We start from the raw sequence: 24,503 nt of genomic DNA, 5'->3' as shown, positions 1-24,503 counted from the left end.
GATAAACAAGTGAGGTAAATGGTCTGGGAACATAGAGGAGGGAGTGCCTAACTCTGCCTGAGGAAAGACAAGCGTTATTGATGACACCACTAAAGGAGTTATTTAAACCTAGGTCTCTAACAGGGTGGGAGGAGATCTGGGAATGGGCATTGTGAAAATGTTCGCCAGGTGATTCTGATATGCTCTCTGCCCAGAAAACCATTTACTACTCTCTAAAAGTAACTTCTGATTTAAAAATTATATTTCATAAAGCTTGGAAAACAGAGAAGAGAATCACCCATAATCCCAACACTCATCATCAGTATTTGTTCCCCCATCTTTTTCCTTATACATCTTTGTTGTTGTTTTTAACGGGTTTAATCATAGTGCATGTGATAGTTCATATTTTGCATTTTTGTCTTACTAATGCAATCACAAGCATTTTTACTACATTGTTTTCATAATGAATTTCTATTTTTATTTTTTAAACATTTTTTTCTAAATAGAAATAGCCTTTTGAAAATATACAAATAGAATGTATTTTCTTTTTTAAAAAATCCCAATCTGAATTGGTATAAATAAGAAAGTGCAAATCTCACTTAATACTACTACTCAGAGGTAACCACTCTGAACATTGTGTTCTTTAGAATTTTTTCTATGCAAATAACCATGCCCGAATTTTTTAATTAACAGTTATATTACTTGGCTTTTCCAGTTAATTACACATCATAGATATGTTTCCAAGTCAATAAATACAGATTTACATAATTGTTTCCAATGACTGCACAGATTTCATGCCTACATCAAATTTTTTTTTTTTTTTTTTTTTTTGGAGCTGAGCATTTATTTGGTACATTAGTGTTTTGGGAACTTTGGGTTACAAGGAATAGATTCATTCAGTTTACCCTTTTTTTTTTTAATTTTTCGTACTTTATTCCCTGCATCAATAGGTTAAAAAAGTAGAATTTTCCCAAGTACTGATTTATAGATAATGTGAATCAGCAGTACACAAAATAGTCAGTTTCACAGACAGTAACATTCAGTGATCCCTTTAAATGCAATTTCAATCCTTATTTTAAGCTAAGTGGAATAATAATTTAACACAACATACCTAAATCCACACGCAAGCTGTATCTCCCAAAATACAAGTGGTTTCCAGCCTACATCAAATTTATGTAAGCAGTCACCTATTGTTGGATATTTATTTCCGTGTGTGTGTGTGTGTGTGTGTGTGTGTGTTTGGGTAATATTTCTCCACCATGTGGGTGAACCATAATTTACTTAAACATTTAGCTAGTTTTTGATATTTAAGTTCCTCTTCTTTTGTTTTTCCTATAGTAAATAACAATGCATTGAAAATCTTCAGGCATATGGCTTTTCCCATATTTTAAATAATTTCCTGGAGTGGAAGTATTGGGTCAAAGGGCAGGGACATTTTATGATTCTTGATTTGTATCACCATGCTGCTTTCTCAAAGGGGCGTTTGTGCCAATTCACAGATAATTCCAGTTCAGACACCAGTTCAGGGGCCTCTACTCCACCACACAAGGCGCTGAGTGGAGGAGGGGATATTCTCCCTAAGAAGTGAGCAGCAAAGGAGGTGCTCAGAGGGATGAAAGGGTAGAGGGTAGAGAAGAGGGGGAAAGAGGAGAGAGCAAACCAGGGGAATGGAGGCAAAGAGAAAGGAGTGACCAGAAATGTCTGTTTTGCCTGTAATTTTGTTTTCCTGGTTGGAAAAGTAATTCATGTTTCTTGTAAAAAATCCAAACTTTTACATAAATGTTTACATTTAATATTGAAAGTCTTACTCTAGTGACAGCCTCTGCTAACAGTTTAGTTATATTCTTCCGGATTATATTATCCTATTGTATACTTGTTTCTGTTTTTAGAGACAGCTTCATATTAATCACACCCCTCACCTTTGGAATGACTATTTTGAAGTTTGCAGATAATTTTTAAATATCTAATTAGAATAGAATGAGGCGCAATATTGCCCATTTCCTCCCCTGCCAAGCAGTTGCCAGGAGCCAGTTCCATGAGCGGGAAGCCTTTGCTGCCTCAGTTTCCCTTTTTTAGCCCGAGGAGTCCCCAGGGACAGCCCCTTGGCACTGCTCAGGGCGCCAACCCGGGAAGGCGAGAAATAAGGGAAGAAGGCCGGTAGCCGCTCACAGACTTCTGCGGGTCCCAATTCGTCCTTCCTAGCCCGTCGCTCCCGGAACCTCGGTGCGTGAGGATTAACCCCATAACTGCTGCAAAAGCCTCATGCCCCAGCAGAACTAAAGTCAGGGACACGGCTGGCTTGGCTTTGCTCATCTTTCCTGAGTCTCGGCCTGGGCTCAGGGGGTCCCACACCTGGCCCGGGGCATGGCCCTCACGAGCGTTCCGCAAGCTCCGGGCTCCCGGACTGACAGCCTCGCAGCCTCTGCAGAACCCCTCGCCCACCCCGTGATTCAGTTTCTCCATTTGCTCACGCGGGCCAACGGCGTGAGGCACCGGAGCGGAACGCGGAGGGACCGGCGTTGACGCTGCTCAGCGTGCTTCTTCTGGACATGCCTTGAGCCGGCGTCCGGAGCCTGTCCAGGCTCCCCGGGGGTTGCAGCTACTCTGCCAGGTGCGTGGGCAGAACGGCTGGGGAGACGTCCGCCTGTGACCCGCCCACTGCGGCTCAAGAAGGGCCCACGCGACCGGGGCGCTGCGAGGCAGGCCCCCGGGGCCCGTGTTCGTGCTCGTCCCGTGCCCGGGGCCCGCCACCTGACGCAATCCGAGGCGCCCTTGCTGCATGCATGCCTGCCCTGGGGAAACCTCCCCCGCCGTTGCATCACTTCTGACAGGTTTGCTACAGAGTTGGAACCGAACCAATCAGCGGGCGCGCTGGGCCCGGAGCGGGGCGCTCCGTCACCCACTCAGAGGGCGGCGCGGTCCACCTAGCAGCAAAGTCCGATGGTGATTGGTCCAAAGGGGCTTTGTCCCACCTCAATCACCGCGGCAGCTGTCCGCTGTGGGCGGGGCTTCCTGGCCGGAGGGTTTAAAAGGCGCCTCGGTTAGGGTCGCTCAGCTGGAGCGACCGAGCGGTGCCAGGCCAGGTGTGCGCGTCCGTCGGTCAGTCCGTGCCCGCGCCGGAGACCAGTCCCGGAAGCCGCCCGGGCCCGACCCTGCGCCCGGCACCATGAAGCAGGAGCCCGCGGCTCAGAGCATCCCGCCCCCCTCTCCTCCCTCGCCGCCCTCCGCGCAGCATCCCCGGGACGACAGCGATCCTCCAGCGCTGTGGATTTTCGGGTACGGCTCCCTGGTGTGGAGGCCCGACTTCGCCTACAAAGACAGCCGTGTGGGCTTCGTGCGCGGCTACAGCCGCCGCTTCTGGCAGGGAGACACCTTCCATCGGGGCAGCGACAAGATGGTGAGCATCGGACCGTGTCCAGGGGAGTGAGGAGGGTGGGAGCTGGATAGTGGGGGCGCAGCGCCCTGGAATGTCCGATGCTCCCCGGGTTGATGCCAACTCCGTGCTGCCGCGGGAAATGTGTAAATCTGTGCCCAGGCATCATGGCTTAGATTCGTGTGCCCGATGGATTACTGTGATGGCTGGAGTCTGAATTGGTGGATCACCGTGTCGAGGTCCACTACAGTGTATCTCTGTTACTATTTCCCCTGCATCCGTGCATCACTGCCACCCTATCCCTTCCCTTTGCAAGCTGTGAGCCAAGGGGGCCTCCCTGAGTCCTAGGCCAGCAGGGTTGGTAAGGGTTTCCTCTGGCACTGGTGGCAGAGCTGGTTTCTAAAACTTGTCTTTTTTGAAATCTTTCTTTCCTCCCTAGCCTGGCCGCGTGGTGACCCTTCTTGAAGATCATGAGGTAAGTGCCTAAGTTCTGAGAGGGACCCTGGGACTCCACATGGAGGATGCAGACAGACAGAGCTCATGAGCCCTTGGCTGCAGACAAGATTAGATTCCTTTCTGGCAGAAGGGAAGGGTGGGCTAGTTCAGTGCTTGTCATGCAAATCACCCGATGATTTTACAAAAATGCAGATTTTGATTTAGTAGGATGAGGGTAGGGTCTGAGACTCAACATCCCCATTGAGCTTCAGGTGAGGCTGCTGGTTCCCTCCCTACACTTCAGTAGGATCCTTCCTCTGTGGGGCTAGATCACCTTAATAATCCTTCTTAAGACAGGAGGAACAAGGATCTGATATGTTCCTGCTAGATTGATCACTAGGCACCCGTCCACCCATCTCCTTTATAGAGCACAATCCTGGGGTGGGGCCTACTGTTCTGGGATGGGGGAAACACCAGCAAGGAGCAGCCCTGACTGACCCCAGGTGCCCGTGTTTCCTCCTAGGGCTGCACTTGGGGCGTGGCATACCAGGTTCGAGGTGAGCAGGTGAGCGAGGCCCTGAAGTACCTGAACGTGCGGGAGGCGGTGCTTGGTGGCTACGACACCAAGGAGGTCACCTTCTACCCCCAAGATGCCCCCGACCAGCCACTGAAAGCCTTGGCCTACGTGGCCACCCCACAGAACCCTGGTTACCTAGGCCCCGCGCCTGAGGAGGCCATTGCCACTCAGATCCTGGCTTGCCACGGCTCCTCAGGCCACAACCTGGAGTACTTGCTGCGCCTGGCAGACTTCATGCAGCTCTGTGGGCCCCAGGCGCAGGACGAGCACCTGGCGGCTATCGTGGACGCCGTGGGCACCATGCTGCCCTGCTTCTGCCCCAGCAAGCAGGCTCTGGCACTGGTCTGAGGGACTGAGCCCCTTGCAGGGGTGCCCATGTGGACATCGGGACCGGACCCCTGCTCCGGTGCACATAAACGGACTTGGTTCAGCCAGAATCCACTGAGGGGGCAACGTGGGTGGCGCAGGGCATCTCTCCCTAAGCCTGGGCTACCCACCAGCCTCCAGCTCTCCTTCCTGATGCTGATTTATTACTTGAAACTTTATTTATTGCACCATGCTGATGTGGGCAGGGTGGGGGGGCCTGCCCGGGACACAGGGGCCCTGCTGAGCGGTGGCCCCACCCCAGGCCCCTGGTGCCTGACCAGACACCCCCCCAATGCTGCTGCTAATCCCACAACCCCCAGGTGAGGCCCCCCAGGGAGCCTCCAAGAGTCATGACCCCCAGAAATACCCCTGCCAAAGGTCCCAGCCCACCGGATAATGGATAACAGGGAGTGAGGGGAGGGGCCCTGCCAAAACTGAGGCCTCTGCCAGCCCCTCACTCCCTGGTCCCCTGGGCAGAGCTGGATCTGATGCCCAGACACAGCTGCTGAGGCTGGGCCTAGGTCTCTTACCCAATTGGCTTTGTTTTCCTGTTCCTCTGTCTGACTGCCTGCTTGTCTTGTCTGTGGGTCTGTTCCTGGGAAGCTCACCACTGTAGGCCCTGGTGCCCTCTCAGACCATCCCATACTGTCATCCATAAACTGATTTCTTATTATCTGTGCTGTGCTGGAATATGGTTTTTTATTCAGGTGGGAGGTGAGGGAGGTGATGAAGCCTTGGAAGGCTCCTAACAGGGGAAAGGGCTCCGTCTTCCTCTACTTCCCTCCCTCCCAGGGAGGGGCAGCTGAGCAGGCAGGATGGCCAGGTTACACCTCTCCCTTGGGCACCATTCATCATGTCCTTCATGTCTGTGACTAATGTCCCCCCATCGTGCAGCCCTTGGGCCACTTGGCTGTACTAGACAGCCCTGCGAGCAGTGCCCATGTCATGGACCTGGGACCCTGTGTCTCATCTCCCCACCTGTCGGTGAGAGACAGGCAGGCTTAGAGCTCAGACCAGACTCTCCTCCAGTTGCAGGGACAGCTGCTGCCTTTTTCTGATGGCTAGGCGGGGCCTCTGGCATCTCTCCTAAAGGAGCACGTAGGTTGGGGTAGGGTGGTGACCAACTTCTAGGTCACTGCTGGCAGCTGACAGTGAGGAGTTGTGGCCTGGAAGACCTGGCAGCTCTTTTAGTTCTAAGGTCCAAGCATGCACCGTCCCTTCCTGGGGCTGTGGTGTCTGCCGCTTCATTACCCTGACCTGCCAGGACTCACGCCATGCTGGAATGAGCTGCCAGGGCGCTTCCAGGCTGCTGCTTGTCTCCTGTCTGTCTCCGGCTGTTCCTCTCCCTGTCATGGTCTCTGGAGCCAGATTACAGCCCTCCCACCCTGCCGGAGTCTCAGCCTGGCCCTGGGCTCCTCAACTGGGAATGACCCCTCCACGGGGTGGCCCCTTCTGGACCTGCAGAATGGCTGCGGGGCCAAGATTACAGGCTTTGGCAGCCGAGGAGCCTGGCTCCAACCCAGCCACTTCCCTCGTAGGCTGAGTGACCTTGAGAAAAGTATTCAATCCTCTGAACAGCATTTACTCTCTGTGAGGGGACAGCACTGATGCGTGGAGGCAGGCCGTGTGGTGTGTGGGGCTGCTCTGTGTTGTGGCTGCTGCCCTGGATTATCTGGGTGTGTGTCCCGGGGAGGGTCAGCTCCACCCAAGTTGGACAACCATTGTGCCTGCGGAGGGTGCACACGGCTGGATGGTGTGCCCATGTCTTGGCAGCCTAGAGTCCTGGCCATTGATGGGCAAAGTGTGGAGTCAGCTGGGTTCTTCTGGGAGGCTGCTCAGACAACACAATAGGAGGAGGTGGCAGGGAGCCCTGGGTGACTCCTGGGCTCTAGTAGGGCCAGACGGCCAGTCTGGATCCTCAGAGCAGAGCCCTGCTCTACGGTGGGAGCTGAAATGGGGTGGGGAGGGCTGCCTGCTGCCTGCACACGGGCTCATGTTCTTCAAGCTATTCGTTCAGCGAGTATTTACTAAACCTCCACTATATGACAGGGACCGTCCTAGGCACTAGGGATACAGCAATAAAGAAATTCTCCTCAGGGATCTCGGAGTGGACAAACTGATGGTGATCATTCAGCATGAGACGTGCCCTGAGCAGAACAGAAAGGGTTCCTGACTGGAGGAGGGGGTGATTAGGCCACACGAGAGGGGGTCTCCAGTGAACAGAGGCAGGGAACAGCGTGTGCCTGTGGGAAAGGCAAGGTCAGCCCAGCTGGAGCAGAGTGGTGTGGTGAGGGGACATGAGGCTGGACAAGTGGCAGGACCGCATCACACTGGCCAGCCTAGTGAGTTGCACTGTGGGGGTCAGTGGGGAGCCTCCTGTGGATTCTGAGCAGGGAAGAGACACATATGTGCATAAGGAGGTGTGCTGCAGCTGCTTTGTTAGATTGGAGGGAGGTCAAAGACAGGTCAGGGGAGAGGTGAAAGTGGCCTGGGCCACCACGTGGCAGTGGCCATGTACAGGTGGATGCATGGAGAGCAGTTTAGGGGATGAGGCCAATGGGATTTGGTGACTGGTTGGATGAAGACGGAGAGGGCAGGTGGGCTGGAGTTCCTGGTGTAGTCACGGATTTGAAAAGGGTGGGGTGGAGATCTGTGTTGGACAGGTTTAAGTTTAGGGTGTCAGTGTGGGGCAGGGGCATCCACATGGACGTTCAGGGGCTCAAGAATATGTTGGTTTGAGGCTTAGGAGAGAAAACTGGGAGTTAGGGAGTCAGGTGCCATCCACATCGAGGCGGAGCCTGAAGCCCTGGAGTAGCCCAGGTCTCCCTGGGAGTAGAGAGAACAGAGAACAGGGCCCAGGCCGAGTCCCAAGGGCCTCAGACCTGAAGTCTGAGCAAAGCAAGATTTGTCAGGAGAATGAGCAGCCAGAGGGGTAGGAGGAGAACCCAGGAGTGTCCAGAGAGTTGGGGGAGGGGAAGGGTGTTTCTAGAAGAAGGTGTTCAACACTGTCATGCTGCTGAAAGGTCAAGGAAAATAAGGACAGAGGCCTTTGGATGAAATGCCATGGGTCCTAGGTGGCCTCAGTGACAGCAGTTTCAGGAAGGAGGCAGGGAAGCCACAGGCGGGGCCCAGGGGCTGTGGGAGGGGAGGAAGCAGCCACCTGCCAGGAAATTTGAGAAACAGGAAACTGAGAGCATGGAGAAGGTGCAGGGATCTCAGGAGTGCTTTACAAATTAAAATATATTGAGGACCCCCAAATGCTTTTGTTTATGTATCTATATAGATACAGATGTATCTATCGACAGATACTGTGTTAGAGATTAAAACAAATTAAAAAAATGTTTATTAATAGCAAAAATAAATCCAGTACATGTTAACATATATATATATTTTTTAAAATTCAGTTTTATTGAAATATAGTCACATACCATACAATCATCCATGGTATACAATCAACTGTTCACAGTATGATCATGTAATTATGCGTTCATCACCCCAATCTATTTCTGAACATTTTCCTTACATCAGAAAGAATCAGAATAAGAATAAAAAATAAAAGTGAAAAAAGAACACCCAAGCCATCCCCCCCATCCCACCCTATTTGTCATTTAGTTTTTATCCCCATTTTTCTACTCATCCATCGATACACCAGATAAAGGCGGTGTGATCCACAAGGCATGTTAACATATTTTTAAGGAAAACAACTATATTTTGCAAAAACAAATTTTAGTGCAAGGAGTGGCCTTGTTTTTATATATTTAATGTCTGACTTAATAGAAGCAGTTGGATTCTCATCTCTTTTGCATTCAATCCAGCTTCTAGAAAACTCCACTGTACACTCATGAGGAAATGCGAGTAAAAAGCCAAATAACTGCTTAGCATTATTATGAAAAGTTTGGACCACACAGATTCCCCCACTCCTCACCCTACCCCCCAGGATTTCGAGAACTGCTGGGTAGGAGAATGCTGCCTGTTTGTTTCTTTTGTTTTTTAGTTAGGGGAGACTTGAGCAGGGTGATGAGCAGGTGCCAACCCTAGGCTGCAGCATTAAGGAATTCCAGAGCTAGAAAGGACCTCAGAAATCCTCCTGTCCCTTCCTCAAGGGCATCCCTTGGGAGACCCAGGAGTGAGTAGGAAGGCTCGGCCTTTCCTTGGGCCTGCAATAGGCCAGGCGTGCACCTCCAGCTGCGGGACACAAACCCAGACTCAACCTCACAGCAGGCCTGGGGTCAGGGTGACTCCAGGAGCTCAGGGGATGGGGCAAAGGAGGGCAGATCCAAGAAGGGCCTTAAAGAAGCTGTAGGAATCCAACAGGTAGAGGGAAGGCATTCTAGGTGTGGGGAGCAAAGGAAGGGAGGTCCAAAGAGAGCTTGGCAGGTAGCTGAGTGGCAGAGCTTAGGGGTGTGAGGGAGGCTGAAAGCCACTTTCAGGCCAGATCTTAGAGGAAGTGTTAGACATTTTCATGTAGGAGTGTTGAGTTCCCTGGTGATGCTTCTATTTTTTAATGTTTTTCCTCCCACTGAAAAGGTTGTTTGTTTTTGTTCTCGCTGTTTGTTTTGTCTTTGAAAGCAGAGGCGTGTTACGCTGGGAGGCCTGTGCTTGTAGCAGGGAGGGGAAAGATGGTTTGAAGGCAACAAGACCAGGCAGGGGCCTGGTGCAATGTTCCAGGCATGTGTTGGTGAGTGCCGGACTAACGCCAGCATCAGGGAAGGTGGTAGAGATGCCTCCTGAGAGCCAGCTGGAAATGGGGGCCAGGTAGGAGGGAGGGGACTACGGATTCCAGGGTTCTGCAGAGAGGGTGGGGGGCAGTGGGTAACGGGACAGGGATGGCGCGGGAGGCCTCACTCAGGGCATCCTTCCAGGGCTGGCTGGCCACTAGGGCTCTCACCAGGCTGCCCTGATTTCTGGCCCCCCTCATTAGCCCAGAGGGATGTAGTCGTTCCCCTGAAGAGAGTGGCTGTACCCACGTCAGTTGTCAGGGAACCTGCAGGTGTGGGGAGGTGGTCCTTGAATGGGGGAACCCTGCCTTCCCCAGGCCTGGCTCAAGAGAATCTGGGTGCACCAGGGTGTGAGTCCAACTTCAGTGCCCAAGGCCAGGCGGGGGAGGCAGGGGCCACAGGGAGGCATTCCTGAGGCCCAGCCTGTCTCCATGGCTGGGGTGACCACATATCCCAGGGTACCCAAGAGGGGCCTGCTTTACTCCTGTTGTCCTGGAGTAATGATTGCTTTCACTCTTAAGTGTCCTGGTTTGGACAGTAAATTACATGGTGGCTGTAGAGAACTGGGGTGGGGCAGGGTTGCCTTATTAGTGGAGCCGACTGGTGGCTGTAAGAGGGGCTTATCAAAGCCCACCCCAACCATGTCCTCTGCCCTTCTCACCTTTCACCCCAGCCCAGGGGGGTGGGCCTCCTGGGGAAGGCTGCTCTCCTCCTGTCTGTCTCTTGTTCCTGCAGCGAGTTCCCATGGGCCATCCTTCCTGGCTCAGGCCAGCCCTTGCTCTCACCCCTGCCCTGGGCATTTCCTTGGGCATGAGGGAGCAGCTCCACGAATGCATCCTGCCCTCCAACCACCAGCCCTTCTGATGGTGCCATCTTGCCCCTCCTGGCCTCTCTCCTCTTGGCCCACTTGCTGGTCCCACTTGCATCTCCTCCTTTGTCCCAGACGCTGGGCCACACACCCGGCTCTTGCCCCTTCATACTTTTACTTCTCTGCCTGACTCTTCAAACCCTGCTCTTGGCTCTTCTGGATCTGTCCCTCACCCTAAACTTCTCCCAGGACCATCCACCCACCATCAGGGTTTAGCCCAATGGTGACCACGCCCATGTAGCCCACTCCAGCCCTGACAGCTTGTCTGAAACCTGGGTTCCGGTCCCCACCGCCCTTAAACCTCCGCAAGTTCTGCTGATCTCACATGATGTAAATATTTTTTGTATCCACCCTACCCCACTGCCTTACTGCTCATTGAATTTCCTTGGACTTCTGTCACAACCTCCAAACTGATCTGCCTTCCCTCAGTTTTGTCACCTATATGTTCATATTTCTTACAGTTTAAAACATGAATGTGGCCACGGCCCTTCCACACTGACCACCCTCAATAGTTCCTCATGGCCCTTGGATAAACCTCTCTTAGGCCTGTCCCCTGCTCTCCCCTCCAGCCTCCACGTCTCTCTTGTGCCCTCCAACCCCAGCCCAGCTGCCGTGGGTCTCCTCCTATGGCGTGCTATTTCTGGCCGCTAAGCCTTCGCTCCCTCTGCTTTCCCTCCCTGGAATGCCCTCTGACAACTTGCCCCGACCCTTGTATATCCTTCAGAAGTCAGCCTGGCGTTGTGCCACCATGCCGTCCCTGCCCACCTCCGCTGAGTGCCCAGCACGTTGCAGTCACATGACCTGCTTACAGGTCTGTCCCGATTAAAACGAACATCTCCGAGGGCAGGAACTTTATGTACCCCAGCCGGCAACAAAGGGCAGGGGCCCTGGGAGGTGCTTGGGGATGAATGGGCAATGTGCCTCAGTGAGACTCCCTTCTCAGTGCAAAGTCACACGTCACCTTAGAGAGAAAGACCCCGTGAAAACCTCAGTTGTAGCCAAGGGTGAACACCAAGCTGCCTCACTGGGCTGATATTCAATCTGAATGCTTGTGTGCCTAGCCTGGGAATGTGGGACTGGGAGCCGCAAGGGCAGACCGGCCAGGCATGGTGGCCCCAGTGTGTGCCTGATAGTCCTGTGCCAGTCCCTTTCTCTCCCCATTTTTCTGTTTAAGGCCAGGGCCCCAAGTACACCAGGAGCGGGAGGCAGCGTCTGTGCCCTTGCTAATCCTCCCGACTCTGGGCGCTAAGCTGGGGGGCTGGGTGAGGGTACAGGTGAGGGGAGCAGGCAGACCCACTATGACCATCCTCCACCCCCAAACTAGCCAGACCTTAGGTCAAGGCATTGAACTGCTATTCAGATGCAAAAAAAGAGTACGGGGCTGGGTGCCCAGAGGTCCAGTCCCTGTTTTAAGCAATGTGTCCTAGGTAAGGCACAGTTACTCTCTCTGGGCTTCGGCCTCCTCAAACATAAAATGAAGACTGGACCAGAACCTAGTTCCCTTCCAGGCCAGTGGCTCCTCTTTTTAGGAGGGACATGGGTTTGGAGTCAGAGGAACTGAGTTCAAGAACCAGGACTCCACTTACTAGCTGTAAATCCTTGGCCAAGTTATTTAACATCTCTGAGCTGCAATTTCCTCATCTGTAAAATGGGACTGATAATCATAATTTCCTCTCAGATTCTTGGGACTAAATGTACTATTTAGGTGAAAAACACTTCAAAGCACCATGTGAATGTAGGTTATTATTATTCTTATTATTATTATCATCATCACTATTTTGTGTGTGTGCTGGGGAAGCAATTTATAACAAGTCACTTTCAATAAGAAGTCAGTGGTTTCCTTTACATGGAGACGTCTGAAAATTTTAAAATCTATTTTAAGCATTAGGGTAATTCATAGTACAAAGTAAATCAATGACAGATGTTGTTTTCCAACTAGACCTTTTTTAAAACAGAAAAGGTCATTTAAAACATTCTTTCTTTTCCTACCCAAATGATGAAATACAGTACCAGAGCTTCAGAGAGCAATTATATTAGTGAAACATCAACAAGTTACAGATGAACATTTTAATTGATTAAATATATTATTTTAAGATTTTCCTTAAGTTGCACTTGTAACTTGTACTAATCAACAGCCAAAGGCAATAAAAAAGTTTAAAACAAAAAATGTTGTGACATGAACACATGATGGGTACTGGGGCTATGTAAGGTAACCATACTCTGCTCCCAAGAACAAGGTTATTTTTAGAAGATAATTCATCTTAACATGTGTAAGGACAAAATCTGTAATCAAATCCTGGAAGAAATAGATATTAAGGCCAGCTTTTTAAAAGTTTACTTTACATTTTAAATACAGTATTTTTCTCATTTAAAACAAAAAAGCCAGGAAGGGCCTAGCCCCATGGTTTCTAGACCATATATACACGAGTGCTGACAGACAGCCTGACAAATGTTCTGGTTGTAATAGTATGGACACCTATGACCTGGAACTACTTCTGAATCAAAATTTAAAAACTGGAATTAAGCACTGCTGAGGAGAAAATCCAGCTTCTGAATAACCAAAAGAGAACAGAGTTAGGTATGTACAAAAGTAGTATTAAAGAACAAAGAAATGCAGCAGACAAGAAATTGAAACAGCCTCTTATGTAGTGAACTGTGTATGTACTAAAGCTAATCAATGGAAACCCTTCTGTTACGGTTTGCTAATGCAGCCAGGACGCAAAATACCAGAAATGGACTGGCTTTTAAAGGGGGGGGGGGGGGGGGCAGTATTTAGTTACACAGTTACAGTCTTAAGACCATAAAGTGTCCAAGGTAATGCATCAACAATCCGGTACCTTCACTGGGGGATGGCCAACGGCATCCGGAAAACCTCTGTTAGCTGGGAAGGCACGTGGCTGGCATCTGCTCTGGAGTTCTAGTTTCAAAATGGCTTTCTCCCAGGACATTCCTCTCTAGGCCACAGCTCCTCCTCAAAATGTCACTCTCAGTTGTTCTTGGGGTGTTTGTCCTCTCTTAGCTTCTCTGGAGCAAGAGTCTGTTTCCAACGGCCATCTTCAAACTGTCTCTCATCTGCAGCTCCTCTCTCAGCTCCTGTGCGTTCTTCAAAGTGTTCCTCTTGGCTGTAGCAAGCTTGCTCCTTCTGTCTGAGCTTACGTAGTGCTCTAGTAAACTAATCAAGGCCCACACTGAATGAGGGGTGGGGCACGCCTCAATGGAAATCATCCAATCAGAGTTATCACCTATAGTTGGGTGGGTCACATCTCCATGGAAATACTCAACGGATTCCAATCTAATGAACACTAATAAGTCTGCCCCCACAAGACTGCATAAAAGAACACAGCTTTTTCTGGGGACATAATATATTCAAACCAGCACACCTTCTATGAGAAGTGATTTATGATTTTAAATTTTAAAAATCTAAGTATTTCAGTAACAATATATTAATGAAATGTTAAGTATATATTGCTATCTTTGTCATTTTCTATCTATACCTTCTGAAAACAAGAATCTCTAAACTAGTCAATCATTTATACAAATTTAAGGCAATTAATCCATATTTGTTTTCAGTGAGGAAAATGATGTACCTCTTCCCATCAATAGACATAATACAGATTAAAGCTATAAAATTTAAGCATGTGCATATGTATTTCCAATTCTAATAACTAAGTTCAAACTGAAATCATGTAGGGTTTGTGCCTAAGTAGTAACCAATTAAAGTCTGTGTCTTTTTAAAGACTTAAAAGACTGTCTCTGGCAGAGATTTCCATGTTAGTGCAATGTTACTCTCCATCACTAAATTATACTTACAGAATTTTAAATATTTAAATTCAGTAGGTACCAATTTGAGTTTGCAAAATCCTTAACTGGTTGTGTAGAAAACAGTTTCAATTTGAGATGAACTATAAAGCCAAATCAAGTCAAAAATGAATTAATTTTTCTTTGCTATTGGTAATCTGGAAAACCGAGATTTCACCGATGAAAGGACTGAGAATTTGTGGAGGCTCACTGAGAAGAATGTTTGCGGTGTTCTCTGTATCCTGATACGTCAATTCTCAACTGGGTTTGAATATTCTAGTTTAAGATGGTTTCAGAAAATAATTCTCTGTACTATAACTCTGAACTAAACACAGCTGCACCAAAAGCAAGTACAATCTGGGTCATTCAGAACAAGATCAAATTGAGACAACAACTTTTTCTATTATATCAGCCAGGTCTTAAGTTTTCAAGGTTTTAAAAATGGTGACCTTCAATCAAAGCCAGCTGCATCTGATACAGCCTATTAATACAAGGATTTCAAATTAGAGGGCAGTTTACGAGTTCTCATAAAACACATGGAGCAGGCAGCAATGGACCAACCATCAGCCAAGTGGGGTCAATATTTGGATGTTTTATTTTGAAGACTTCAGAGATTTAATATGTAACTCATATAACTTCAGCATCCACTAGGGACCCTGCTGGTCAGCACCCAAGGACTGATGAGTCTGAGGGATCCTTTTTAACCCTGAGGCATTAAAGCTAAAGGGCCTCAGAGAAAGTCTCATTCCCAACAAGAATTCACAAACCATCAGACCAAAATCAATAAGGTAAACGCTGTCTCCAATGCTCCACAAAAGTCAAAAGAAATTTCCAAATTAAATGCCATCTTCTGCCCAACCTTAGACTCCAGACTGTAACATCTTTATCTAGTATAATAGACTCTAGTCGACTGATTTTGACCTCCACAAAGAGTAGGAGTTGTCAAACTTGAGGAGATAGACTTCTCTCCCTGAATATTGGTGACTGCCAGCTTACATGTCTTCATGACAGTCCCGTCGGTACACAGGCACAATCTCATCCAGCAGAGGCTTGTTGACATAGTTTTTAGCTTTCTCTTCACTACTGATGTTTTCTTTTGGTACATTCTCCAAGGCTTCTTCTGAAGCTACTGGCTCCAGTTCTTTTTCTGGGTTGTCAGTGTGGATTTTTGGCCTGTCCATTAATTGACATCGTATCACTTGGTACAGTTGCATTCGCTTTTGATGATATAGACAAAGAAGCCCCAGCTCCTGCTACTTCCTGTTGTTTCTGTAATGCTGCCTGTTGCTGTGCAAGGGACTTGATACAACTGCTGCAGGTACCGCTGATGGTGCTGCTCCTGCAACTGGAGGATGAGAACCCGCTGTTTTTGGTAGCTCCCTGGATACTGTTGGGCTGCGTATTGCTGGAACCGCACGGCAGTCTGGGAGTTTAATGCGGCTATTATCTGCTGCTTTTGCTGCTCCAGCTGAAGTCTCTTCTATTGGCCTCCTCTCCTCTTCCTCTCTTTAAAGACTTTTCTCTTATTCTCTCCTACGTTTCTCCTCCTTCTGTTGCAGACACTCTCTTTCCTCTTCACGCCGCCTTTATTCCTCTTTTTCCTTGCTCTTCCTTCTCTATTTTGTGGGATGCAACATACATTGAAAAGAGATGGCAACACCTGTTTAGGAGACTGACAAATTCTACCATGGCCTCTTCTTCATACATGTTTCCCAGGGCTGCCCATTCTCTCCTCCTGTCATTCTCCAACACATCAAAGAATCCAACCTCAGGACAAGTATCTGGATTATATGGACCCATAAGATCTTGCTTATGCAGCACTACAAGTTTCAGTTTTTCTTAAGTTGGATGAAATGCTTTGCCATCTTCTTTGAAGAAGTGCAGCACCAGGCCGTAGAGCTACTCCAAGCCAAGGCCCCAGTGCAGCTCTAGACACCCTGCCACACCAGCACCTCCTCCCCAGGCTCTGGTTGCTCCCTTGGGGCGCCTGGGCCCCAGTCAGTCCCCAGAGGTGAGGGCAGTGGCAACGGTGGCAGCAGCAGAGGGGTGCCCTCCACGCTGGGCCGCTCTTCCGGATCTGGTTATTATTATTAATACTATTTTTTTTCACCAACACCTAATTAGTTATAGGATTATCTCTAATCTTGCTAGAGTATAAGATCCATGAGGGCAGGAGCTGGACTTCCCCATTCTTTGCTGTATTCTTGGTGCCTAGCCCAGAGCCTGGCTTCTTTTATGCCCACAAAAAATATTTGCTGAACAAATAAATGAATAAATGAATTGAACTGAATGGATGAAAAAATGAATGAATGAATGTATTAGCTCCACTCAGCGGGGCACCAAGGGAAGGGGACCCAGGACAAATAAGGCTGACTGAGGTGGAGGGAGAAAGAGAAAAGTGGGAGAAGGCAGAGAACACGGAGAGCTTCTTGAGCAGCCCAGGCTCTGCCACACTGGGGAGGGTGAAAAGACAGAATGAAAAAGGTGGGGGAATGGGGGTGGTGAGACCTGGCGGGTTCCAGAATTCTGCCTGGGCTTGGCGCTTTGCAGGTGGCCCCTCTGTATGAGCCCTCGCCCTGGTTGTTGCCCTTCTTCACCTCTCACACCCCCTGCACTGCCAGGAAGCTGGGGAGAGGGAGGAAGGAGGGCTGGCCTCAGCTGGGCTGTTCTGGTTGGTTTGCCAGTAGCACAGTCTTCTGGGGTAATGATGTAGCTCTCATCATCTGACCCAGCTAAATATGTATCTCCTCTGCAGAGTGGGACCACACAGCCAGCTTCTCAAGGCCACATGGACAGGGCCTCGTCCCTCTGGTTTGGGCCCTGGGCCTCCTCCTGACACCAGAGCCCTGGGTCCTGAGGGAGCACACTGCCAACCAAGGCTCAAACCCAGTGCAATCTCTGGCTGAACCCATGTGGATGGTTTTGTTCTGAAGTTTTGGAGAGAATCAGTTAGGGGGGAAAAAACCTGAAAAATCCAAATGAACAACAAAATGGCTTATCTTCCTTTAATGGAATATTTGCAGTCATTAGGAATATTTATGTAGTCTATTTACTACTGTTAGGGTAACATTTTACTCCCTCTGCATAATGTTGAGTGCGAAAAAAAAGCATACAAAGCTATATACAGAGTGTGAGTACAGTCGACTTTTAAAAAGCACAGAAATATGTCTGGAAGGAATCACGAGAAACTGTCAACACAGTTTGCCTCCCAGGAGGTGAACTGGAGACCAGAGGATGGGATGTGAGAGGGACTTTTTCCTTTTATCCCCTTTTGCATGTTTTTAATTTTGAACAGAGCAAAGTCATAACTAATTTATAAGCAAATAAGTAAAATACGTAATAAAATAAAATGCGTATCTATAAAAGAAAGGGCCTATGCGCTATGAGAAGATTCCCTGGAAAATATCTTCAGAGATTAAGGATAGTTATTTGGGTTGTGGACAATGCCGGGGGCTTCCATTCCCACCTAGGGGAAAAGCTGGCCCTATGCCTGGGTAAACCAAAAACCAGCCTGGTAAACAGGATCAGGTGACGAGCAATGCTTATAAGTTAATTTGAGGCGTGAAAAAGACATACCTGCCTCAAAATCTCTCTCCATGGTGTCTGAAATTCCAGTCATTTGAGTCATTCCTTTGCCTGAAGAACAGCTTCTCTCAAGTCCTTTTGAAAATACTGGGGTGGCGTGGAGAGTTACATTATCATTTTATGACATGCATTGAGATCGTTTGAGGGTGACACAGTATACGTTTTGATTGGGGGAAATATCTTTCTTTCTTCTTGCTTTTGAGTTTTTTCTGAATTTCTCTTAAAAGCATATATGGGACCCAGCATCATGGGTTTGAGAAAGTCTTCCTGACCAAAACAGGGAAGAAAAATTAAACAAAATAAAGTATCAATGGCTGGGACATCTCAAATGGAGTCGAGAGGTCACTCTGGAGGTTATTCTGATGCATTATATAGATATCCTTTTTTAGTTTTATTTTGTGCACTAGAATAACTAGAAGGAAATACCTGAAACTGTTGAACTGTAATCCAGTATCCTCGATTCTTGAAGATGAAAGTATAGTATAACTATATAGCTTATACAGTGTGACCATATGATTGTGAAAACCTGTGGCTCACACTCTCTTTATCCAGTGTATGTATAGACAAATAAGTAGAAAAATAGGGACAAAAAGTAAATGAATAACAGGGGGGGAAAATGAGTGAGATGTTTTGGGTGTTTTTTTTTTTTTTACTTTTATTTTTATTCTTATTTTTTTGAGTAATGAAAATGTACAAAAAATTGTGGTGATGTATGCACAACTGTGTGATGATACTGTGAACTGACTGTACACTTTGGATGATTGGTATGTGAATATATCTCAATAAAATTGCATTAAAAAATAGTTTCGGGGGGACATATACAGATTTTCATCAATAACACTTATTCTAATTATAAAACTAACACATGGTCTGGAAAATACAGAATATATATACAGTATAAAAAATGATAATCCCAGCAGGAAGAGTTTACTTCCTTCCAGTTCTCCCTTTTATTATTAAAAACTATACATATATAAGTGAAAAGATAAAATTGTATTTTATTTACCATTCTGTGTGCTTCCTTTTTTTAAAAAAAGCAGTTTTATAGAGAAATATTCACATACCATACAATCCATCCAAAGTGTACAATCAATGGCTTTAGGATAATCGGAGTTGTGCAGTCACTACCACAATCTATTTTAGAACATTTTAATTACTTCAAAAATGTGTGCTACTTATCACCTAAGATGATATTGTGGACAAGCATTTTCGTCAGCAAATATTCTTGAAAATATGATTTGTAATGGCCACTTAATATTCCATTATATGGATACACAAAAATTTATTTAACCAATCCAATTGTGAGGCATTTAGGTTGTTTCCAAAGTTTCGCTAGGTTCAATTATGCTGCCATGAATTCGCCTTTTGCATGAGTTGTGTCTAACAGAAAACACAGTTCAAACAGGTTTAAACCAAGTAAGAATTACTGGAGAACCTCAAAAGTTGAGGGGCAAGCTTAAGGCAAGGTTCCCTCAGTGCTTCTGCTCCATTCCCTGGCAGTTCTCCAAGTTTTACCCATCTCTGCAGGCCCTAGGGCAACAAGCTTTCACATTCACATCTATGGGTGGTGGAGAACGGGCTCCAGGTCCTGTTTCACTCTGATTGGGGCAATTTATGAAACTGGGCTCTGATAGCCTTGGGCCTAGGTTTCCTGCCCATAGTTGAACAGATGTGTTAAGGTGTGGGATTCAGCCTATCCCTTCTGGCTGTTGCACAGTGGGGAACTGGAGAAGGTAATCTATGGAGTAGACAGCCAAACAGTGTCCTTTGCAGCTTATTGGAAACGTGAAATCTTAGGACCCTACCCAGAGGACTGAATCACAATCTGCCTCTTAACAATCTCCAGGAGAGTCTTTGCACATTAAAAGTTGAGAAGCCTTATATTACAGCATCCTTGATTATTCCCTGAAAAGAGATCCCTGAACGTAGAATGGTTGGACATATTGTCAAATTGCCCTATAAAAGGTTTTTATCGTTTTACATTCCCACCTCGGGATTCAGGTGTGTGAAGTCTAAATTGTGAGGTATACAATTTGGGGAGACCCTCTTTAAGAAAAATGCAAAATTAAGTACAAAAATGAATATTTACAATGAGAAAAGAAAGACACTCACAAAAACCTCAAACAGCACAAAAATTAAAAAAAAAAATTCTAATTATCAATAGGTTGAACCATCACACCACAATTTTTGTAGGTAAAAAATGGTCAAAAAGCAGTTTCATGTGTTCAACCTACATTTTTCTGTATATTTGTGGATGAATATTCTTTTTTGCGTGCAGCTATCACCACAATCAATTTTAGAACATTCCCATTACCCCAAAAAGAAATCCAACCCCTTAGCCATCATCCCCCAGGTCCCCCCATGCCTGACCGCCTTCAGCCCAAGGAAACCACTAATTTACTTTCTGTCTCCATAGGTTTGCCTATTCTGGACATTTCATATAAATGGAATCTTAACAATGTGGCCTTTTGTATCTGGCTTCATTCACTTGGCATAATGTTTTCAAGGTTCATCCTGGGATTGTAGCATGTATATGTACTTGATTTCTTTTATTGCTGAGTAATATTCCAGTGTAGGAAAACACCACCTTATTTATCCACTCATGAGTTGATGGACAGTTAGGTTGTTCCTACTTTTTGACTATTGTGAATAATCTTCTATGAACATTTGTGTACAAGATTTTTTGTGAACACGTTTTCATTTCTTTTGGGTCAAGATACCTAGAAGTAGAATTGCTGGGTCATATGATGGCAACTCTATGATTAACCATTTTAAGGAACTACCGAACTATTTTCCTAAGTGGCCACACCTTTTTAAATTCTCAACCACAAATGAGGGTTCCAGTTTCTCCACATCCTCTCAATATCTGCTTTTATGTTTCTTTTTGATTATTGCCATCCAAGTGAGTGTGAAGGGCTACATATTCTTTGATTGCCTTTTCAAATGATAATGATTTTGCAACAAGGTTTTCTATAGAGAGAATGGGAAGAAAATGGTGTCTTTAGCATGTTTGATATACATTTTTAATTATTGAATGATTTGGAAAGTTTCCTATCTCCACCTCTGTAACCTCCTTGCAAGATGCCTGTTTAGGCTTTGCCCACTGATCTCAACTAGGCACGGTCCCCATGGCAGCTTAGCCAGCCAGCCAGATCCTCTCTGCTTTGGCCCCCCACCTGCCAGTCCTCAGGGGACTCACTGGCCATGAAGTCTGGGTCGTGGTGGAACAATGCTGTGCTGGTTTGTATATATTATGTCCTCCAGAAAAAGCCATATTTTTTAATGCAATCTTGTGGGGGCAAATGTATTAGTGTTGATTAGATTGAAATTGAGTGTTTCCATGGAGATGTAACTCAATCAACTGTGGGCGAGACCTTTCATGGAGGTGTTGCCCCACCCATTCAGGGTAGGTCTTAATTGGATCACTGAAGCACTTTAAAAAGAACCACACAGGCCCAGATACTGCTGCAGATGAGGGACAATTTGAAGGTGGCCATTGAAAGCAGATTTTTTCCTCTGGAGAAGCTAACGGAGGGCAAATGCCCCAAGAGCAACTCAGAGTGACATTTTGAAGAGCAGCTGCAGCTAAGAGAGGAAAAAACGACCCAAGAGCAACACTTTGGAGAATGCCATTTTGAAATGCAACCTGGGAACAAGCAGATGTCAGCCACGTGTCTTCCCAGCTAACAGAGGTTTTCTGGATGCCAATGGCCTTTCTCCAGTAAAGGTACCCTTTGTTATACCTTACCTTGGACACTGTATGGCCTTAAGACTGTAACTTTGTAACCAAATAACCCCCCCTTTTAAAAAGCCGATCCATTTCTGGTGTTTTGTGAAAAGGCAGCATTAGCAAACTGGGACAAATGCCTTGTTCTGATCTTTCTCGATGGGGTCTAGGTGCTGAATGAAGGCCACCAAGGGCAGGTTGTCATTGGAAGTAGAGAGAGATACAGCCCTAGGTTCACTTCCTCCCAGGCTTAGAGGGGGTCCCCCAGGCCAGAGCAATGCTCCATGCCATCTATATAGGGGACCCACACAAGTAAGGAGTCCTGAAGTATACACTACATTAGTTTCAGAGTAAATCAGCCTGTGATTTAACCCAGAGTTGTGATAAAGCACATTTACTTGCCCTTCCCCAACTCAGGCAACAGTTAAACAAAAATAAAAGAAAATCTTAGTCAATCTGATAGATGCTGGAATCCAACTGTTTTTATTTTGCATTTATTTGATCAGTAATGAGCTTCAATATTTTCCCACTTGCATTTATGTGTTTGTTCATTTTCTATTTATGTCCAGTGCCTGGCACACAGAAAGCATTTAATAAATGAATCTCAATGAAGTGTTTTCCCCCATTTTCCTTTTGGGTGTTGTGCCCAAGGCTAACACCTGTCCACTAACATCTGTTCTCTTTTTCTGTAATTATATGCCAGCTTCCTTTGCGATTGGGTGGGTCCTTGTGTGTCTAAAGTTCTCTCTGATGGCAGCCAAAATACTCTGAGCCACTTAAGGGTCTAAGTCTTAAGACAGCAGGCGAACCTCCTCACCAGTCTTTCCCCTTCCTAAGAGTTGTCAGCAAATCAGCATTTGACCATGGAGATGGTGGAGAAACAAGATGGAAGGAACTCTGGCCCTTGAGGGATTGTGTAGAGCAGATATGCAATTTTACTTTGTTAGAGAGTTTGTGGCCCAACCAGTGGATGTGTGCAATCAGTTCCTGGGATGACCAGCCTAGTCCCATAAAGATGAAGCATAGGAGACGAACCTGGGGCAATCAGGTTCAATGACACTGGCCACTAAGATCACCCATTTCATTTTTCTTGCTTTCACCAAACAATCCTCTGATGACTTACCACATTTGCTTACATTGCCTTCACAGAGTAAGCATGCACCAATCTATCAGATATCCTAGAACTTTTGGCAAAGCTGCTCCTAGGTGTTTAAGTTAATCAATGCATTTTCCCGGTTTTTAAACATAAAAAAAGAAGAGTAAAACAAAATCAACAAACTTTAGTGAACTGGTTCAAATCAGAATACACCTATGGAGAAGAAAACTTTACTTACCCAGAACTCGGTTACAAGAGGCCAGCAGAGGGTCAGGAAGGAAGGTGAAGCACTGTACTCAAACTCAATTATTTCATTCCTAGGAGTCCCCACAATTCCTTTTTCAGAGCTTTTTTTGTTGGTTGTTAAAGTGGTTTCCAAGCCTCCAAGAATTTATAAAATTAGAAGAGCGGAAGGGCTGCCTCGTGGAGGCACAAAACCACTGAGGCATAGGTATGTTCAAGCAGACAGGGTAGCTGTCAGGATCATTTAGTGTTGGGTGAATGACAGTCACATCTCAGTAGGCCTCAGGGCCGTTGACGCCCACATGACCCACGTCATCAGGGAAGGCTAACGTGTGTTCAGTATGTTCTATTTAACCAAGCAATGACATTCAGAAAATTTCCTCAAAAGAGTTCTGACTAAAATAAATTCTGTTGCTTAAAGGAGTTAAAATTTCAGCTCTCTGCAAGATTTATCCATTAAGAAGGATTATGGACAACGGTTTTTGCAGCCCTTTTCAAATCCACTGGGCCAAGAGCAAATCCCAAGCACTGAAGTTGAGCTGCAGGGACAATCCACTGGGTTGACTCACCTGCCTCCCCACGGCCTTCCCTTGGGCATCCCCAGGCGAGTGGTCAGTGTGTAAGGCACAGAGCTGCCTAGAGTCTTCCCAGGAACTTTCACCTGGGAAATGGGAAAACAGCCCCTTTTCCCTCTGCTGATAGGAATAGCTGCGGGGTGGGCCTGATTCAGGGTAGGGGTTTGTGTGTTGGTGGTGATAGAGGGGATGTTCTGAGCTATACCTGGGCAATTCTTCCAGTGAGTTGCTCTTGGGGCATCAATTGGGCTGGGAGAGCTTAGAAAACTCCCCACTATCTACTACTACCTCTGGGCCACTGCTTTCCTTTTCTCTTTAGAGGCCATTGCAGGCCAACCCCCAGTCCAAATTAGACCCAGAGAGGCCAACCTAGCCCTTGGGGCCAGCCAAGCATTCATTTTTGAGCTTTGGGTCCCAGTACAAAAAGAAAATACCAAGGGGCTGGAGAGCTGAGGCACCCCCCACCCCCACCCCACCAGCTGGCAGGTATTCACAGGAGCACATTCTCCCTGCCTTTTTGGAAGAAAGGGTGGTGAGCAAGGGCTTTCCTAGAAGGGGGGGGGGGGGGGGGGGGGGCAAGATCTGGAGAGTCTCACTCCGAAACGCTTGTTTCTCTCACCCAAGTTACCAGGAATGATAAACCAGGAGTCTGTGAGAACTATGAAAGACTTCTTAAGCTTTGTAACTTGCTATGCCCAGTACTGTTTTTACGTGGTGTCCCTATTTTGATGAGAGCAAAACACCCCATAATATAAAGAAACAAGGTGCTCACGTTTTGGCAGCCAGAAAACAACCAATACACCCCACAGCAGCCTGCAATAAGGAAGGAGAATTGAAGAAAGAATGGGTGGTGGCAGCTTTAAAGAGGCAAGGGAAGCCAGCTAAGCTCCAAAACCTGAAGGAAGAAAAGGGAGCAGGAAGAGGCCAGGGGCCTGGTGATAAAGGAGACACCCAGCTTCCTCAGGGTCCCTTAACAACCAGGAAGTGGGCCTCAGGCCTGTTGTCCTCCCTCCTCCGCTTTCCTTCCACCTCTACTTATACCCAGCCCTGGACTGGCATTTCCATAGCCCTGCTCTGGGGGTGTGCACCCCAGACACTTCCTAGGTGGCAAATGTGCGGTTATTTCCATGATGGCTGGAACAGCCCCAACCTCCGGCCACTCC

General features: G+C 47.2%; 1 protein-coding gene and 2 pseudogenes across 1 annotated transcript; 1 reads left to right on the top strand and 2 right to left on the bottom strand.

Moving 5' to 3' along the window:
• The first annotated feature begins 2,988 nt into the window (after nucleotides 1–2,988).
• On the top strand, nucleotides 2,989–5,403 carry CHAC1 (ChaC glutathione specific gamma-glutamylcyclotransferase 1). The gene is made up of 3 exons (XM_037835424.1): nucleotides 2,989–3,376; nucleotides 3,792–3,827; nucleotides 4,311–5,403. The coding sequence occupies exons 1-3, from the start codon at nucleotides 3,146–3,148 to the stop codon at nucleotides 4,710–4,712; spliced, it is 669 nt and encodes a 222-aa protein (XP_037691352.1). The 5' UTR covers nucleotides 2,989–3,145; the 3' UTR covers nucleotides 4,713–5,403.
• An 8,376-nt stretch (nucleotides 5,404–13,779) lies between these two features.
• On the bottom strand, nucleotides 13,780–18,053 carry LOC119533375 (annotated as a pseudogene).
• Nucleotides 13,847–14,829, bottom strand: LOC119532820 (annotated as a pseudogene).
• Nucleotides 18,054–24,503: the final 6,450 nt, after the last annotated feature.

The sequence above is a fragment of the Choloepus didactylus genome, chromosome 4 (genome assembly GCF_015220235.1).
Source record: "Choloepus didactylus isolate mChoDid1 chromosome 4, mChoDid1.pri, whole genome shotgun sequence".
NCBI lineage: Eukaryota > Metazoa > Chordata > Mammalia > Pilosa > Megalonychidae > Choloepus > Choloepus didactylus.
The sequence above is the reverse complement of the archived record's forward strand: the minus strand, read 5'-3'. Positions and strand labels throughout refer to the sequence as shown.

Coding starts and splice junctions, on each gene's coding strand:
- CHAC1 (XM_037835424.1), top strand. CDS start 3,146: ATGAAGCAGGAGCCCGCGGCTCAGAGCATCCCGCCCCCCTCTCCTCCC. Junction 3,377..3,791: donor ATCGGGGCAGCGACAAGATG/GTGAGCATCGGA, acceptor TTTCCTCCCTAG/CCTGGCCGCGTGGTGACCCT. Junction 3,828..4,310: donor CCCTTCTTGAAGATCATGAG/GTAAGTGCCTAA, acceptor GTTTCCTCCTAG/GGCTGCACTTGGGGCGTGGC.